General features: G+C 37.5%; 1 gene segment (V, D, J or C); it reads right to left on the reverse strand.

The window, feature by feature from the left end:
- LOC101983791 overlaps nt 1–844 on the reverse strand; it is a 6000-nt gene extending 5156 nt beyond the window's left edge. The window contains 1 exon segment of the C gene segment in view: nt 713–844. Coding sequence covers nt 713–827 — 115 coding nt within the window.
- Nucleotides 845–2929: the final 2085 nt, after the last annotated feature.

The following is a 2929-nucleotide window of genomic DNA, read 5'->3' on the forward strand; positions in this document are numbered from 1 at the left end:
AAAAAAAAAAAAAAAGTAAAGACACAGGAAAAAAAATTTGGACTATAAAACTATCCTAAGCTTCCTTGAGGGAAATAATGGTCACATAAAGATGTAAAACCGTGAAAGGCCATTTACATAAACACTGGGCAGAAACAGTTTGCACAAACTACAAATTCTTACAGAAAGCTCCAGGTAATATTTCAAGAATCAGAGTGACATAAATTGTGACCCAACATGAAGTCAGACAAATAAGAAGGGGATTCATTCATGTTCTATAATAATTTGCTGTGAATTATAATCAAAATCAGTAATAATGATCTCCAGTTTGTCTGGAGAATGGAGCACTAGTTGTATTCCAGACTACAGAGACAAGCCAGCAACAAACCTTCATTCTAAAGATTCAGCTAAAAGACAACACTATCCCGAAGCAATGATTTACCCCAATCGTCTATGAACATGATTCTCGGAATGACTTCCACTTACTCTTTGTATATGCTGCTATTCTAAATATAGTTTCAATGTCTTACGGGTGGAAAGAAGAAACCATTTATAAAGTAGTTTTTGCTGTCATATTCAATAATCTATCCTGAAAATGACTCAGGCTAAGAACATTGTAGTCAGGTACAATATCTCATCATGGTTTCTGGTCTTTCTCTACAATCATACATACATACATACATACATATATATACTTTTCATCACTGGAATGAAGCAGGAAAAAGTTACTTACCAGGAGGGATTACTATGAGCTTCGTTCCTTCTGCAAATACCTTGCTCCAGCCCGAGCTATCACAGTGCTCACAGCTTCTACAAAAATCTGAGCCTTCTCCAAACTTTCTTGACATGACAGGCAGGCTGCAGTCTTGTCATGATACACTGGTGTGGTCTCCTTAGAAATCCATTGATTATAAATTGTGTGACATCTGGTTACTTGAAAGTTTTTTCAGAAACTAACATCATACATTGTTTTCCCTGGAGGAAGTGATGACGGAAAATAGAGGGGGTACAGTGGGAGAAGAGAGGTGGGTTAACTGGTCCACCAACTGTGAGGTGGAGATAAAGAAAATAGAAGAGGTACAATTGGAGAAGAAGAGAGCTGGGCTAACTTGTCCATCAACTGCATTTTTTTTCAAGTAACTAGGAAAATTATTCTAAGAATTGTTTTGCTTTTAATTCCAGGAGTTCCGTTGTGTTGAAACTACTCAGTGTTTACATCAAAAGAATGTGTTTTGGTTCTCACAAGCACCAATGCTTCTTCTTAGGAAGAGGGGAAATATTTCTGAAAAGAGGAAGCTCTTTAGTAATTTAAAATAAAATGTGCCAACACATATAAAAAATGCGACCCAACTTCTATATTTTAAAAAGCTGCCATTATTAGTTGCCATTAATCAAGAACTGTTATTGTAGCTTTATCAATGAAAAAATGTAATCTTTCAAGCCTTACTGTAAAATAATTGTAAAAATTAATGAGTTTTAAAATGTTTCATTGCATTTGTAAAAAATAGTGGTACACATGCCTCTAATGGGATTTAAGACCTCTCAACAAGAAGTGTACCATGCCTAGTACTAGAAACCTAGCTAGCTATTTAATGGTTACTGGGAGAGAATCTCTAACTACTTATTTGCTAAACCAGAATAATTACTAACAACAATCAATAAACGTTAGTCCTTACAACCACTGATAAGTGTAGTCATCACCCCTCATTAAGGAAATTTCTCTTTGTAACAGATGGAGAAAATCACGGCCAGTCAACATACAGAGTTATGGGACAAAATCCCAGTGGATATATCTACAAGGATACATCTTCCACACCTATGGCTCAAGGTACATTATGGAAGAGCGGCCAGAAATATTGTAGGAGCCAGAGGATCAGTGTATTTGCTGTAAGATTGTATCTCCTAGTAACATCAGAAGTTTTGTTCATAAAGTCTCACCAATATGCCTGGCCAAGTGTGAGCAGAGCAAAGATGACAACCAACGAACAAACTAAACTGGAAGTGGAAAAGTCCACAAGGTCTCAACCCTACACAGAGAGTAAGGCTGGGAGTGGGAGGGGTGGTCCTCCCCAGAGGAGCACATCAGTTGGTTGTCCAGTGCCAAACAATCAACCGTGGAAAGATGCATAAAGTAACATTATATGGACTGGAAGGTTATATTCAGAAATATAGCAGTTAATGAAAAAGAGACCATGAACATGAAGAAAAGATAAAAGAATATATGAAAGGGTTTGGAGGATGGAAAGGGAAGGGGAAAATGTAATTAAATTAAAATTTCAAAAGTAAATAAAAAAGAAAGCATAAAATATAAGGACTATATAAAAAAGCAGCATCAAGTTTTAGTAGTTGTCCACTAAAATCCTTTCCCATACCCAAAGTAGTTCAGAGCAGAAAAGTACCTGTGCAAGGTCATGTCTGTGTTAAGTTTAAAATAAACTATGTAAAATATAGAGATGCCCTCACACATGGTTTTTTGTTGAGAAAACTTAAGATCTAGATGATATATAAAAGCATATCTTCCTGATTATCTCAAAGAGAGGGAAAGAGTTACAGGTCCAGTTTTTGTCTATTCTTCCCTGCACTAAACGAGCAGCCTGCCATCCCAGCCTGATACCTAGCTTTGCAGCATAGTAAATGAAAGTGCTTCATCTTCCACTCTCCAGTCTCCAGTCTTCTTACTAAAGGTGAGGACCATGGGTTCTCACAAACACTTCCCCTCTGCACATAGAAAATAGCTTCCTGAGCCGGGTGGTGGTGGCGCACGCCTTTAATCCCAGCACTCGGGAGGCAGCGCAGGTGAGGCCAGCCTGCTCTACAAGAGCTAGTTCCAGGACAAGAACCAAAAAAAAAAAAAAAAAAGCTACAGAGAAACCCTGTCTCGAAAATAAAGCTCTAAATAGCTCAGGGAATGGAATTGGATAAAAATAAAAGGCTTACTTAAAGAGATGGC

This window comes from Microtus ochrogaster, unplaced genomic scaffold (assembly GCF_000317375.1).
Source record: "Microtus ochrogaster isolate Prairie Vole_2 unplaced genomic scaffold, MicOch1.0 UNK135, whole genome shotgun sequence".
NCBI classification, from domain to species: domain Eukaryota; kingdom Metazoa; phylum Chordata; class Mammalia; order Rodentia; family Cricetidae; genus Microtus; species Microtus ochrogaster.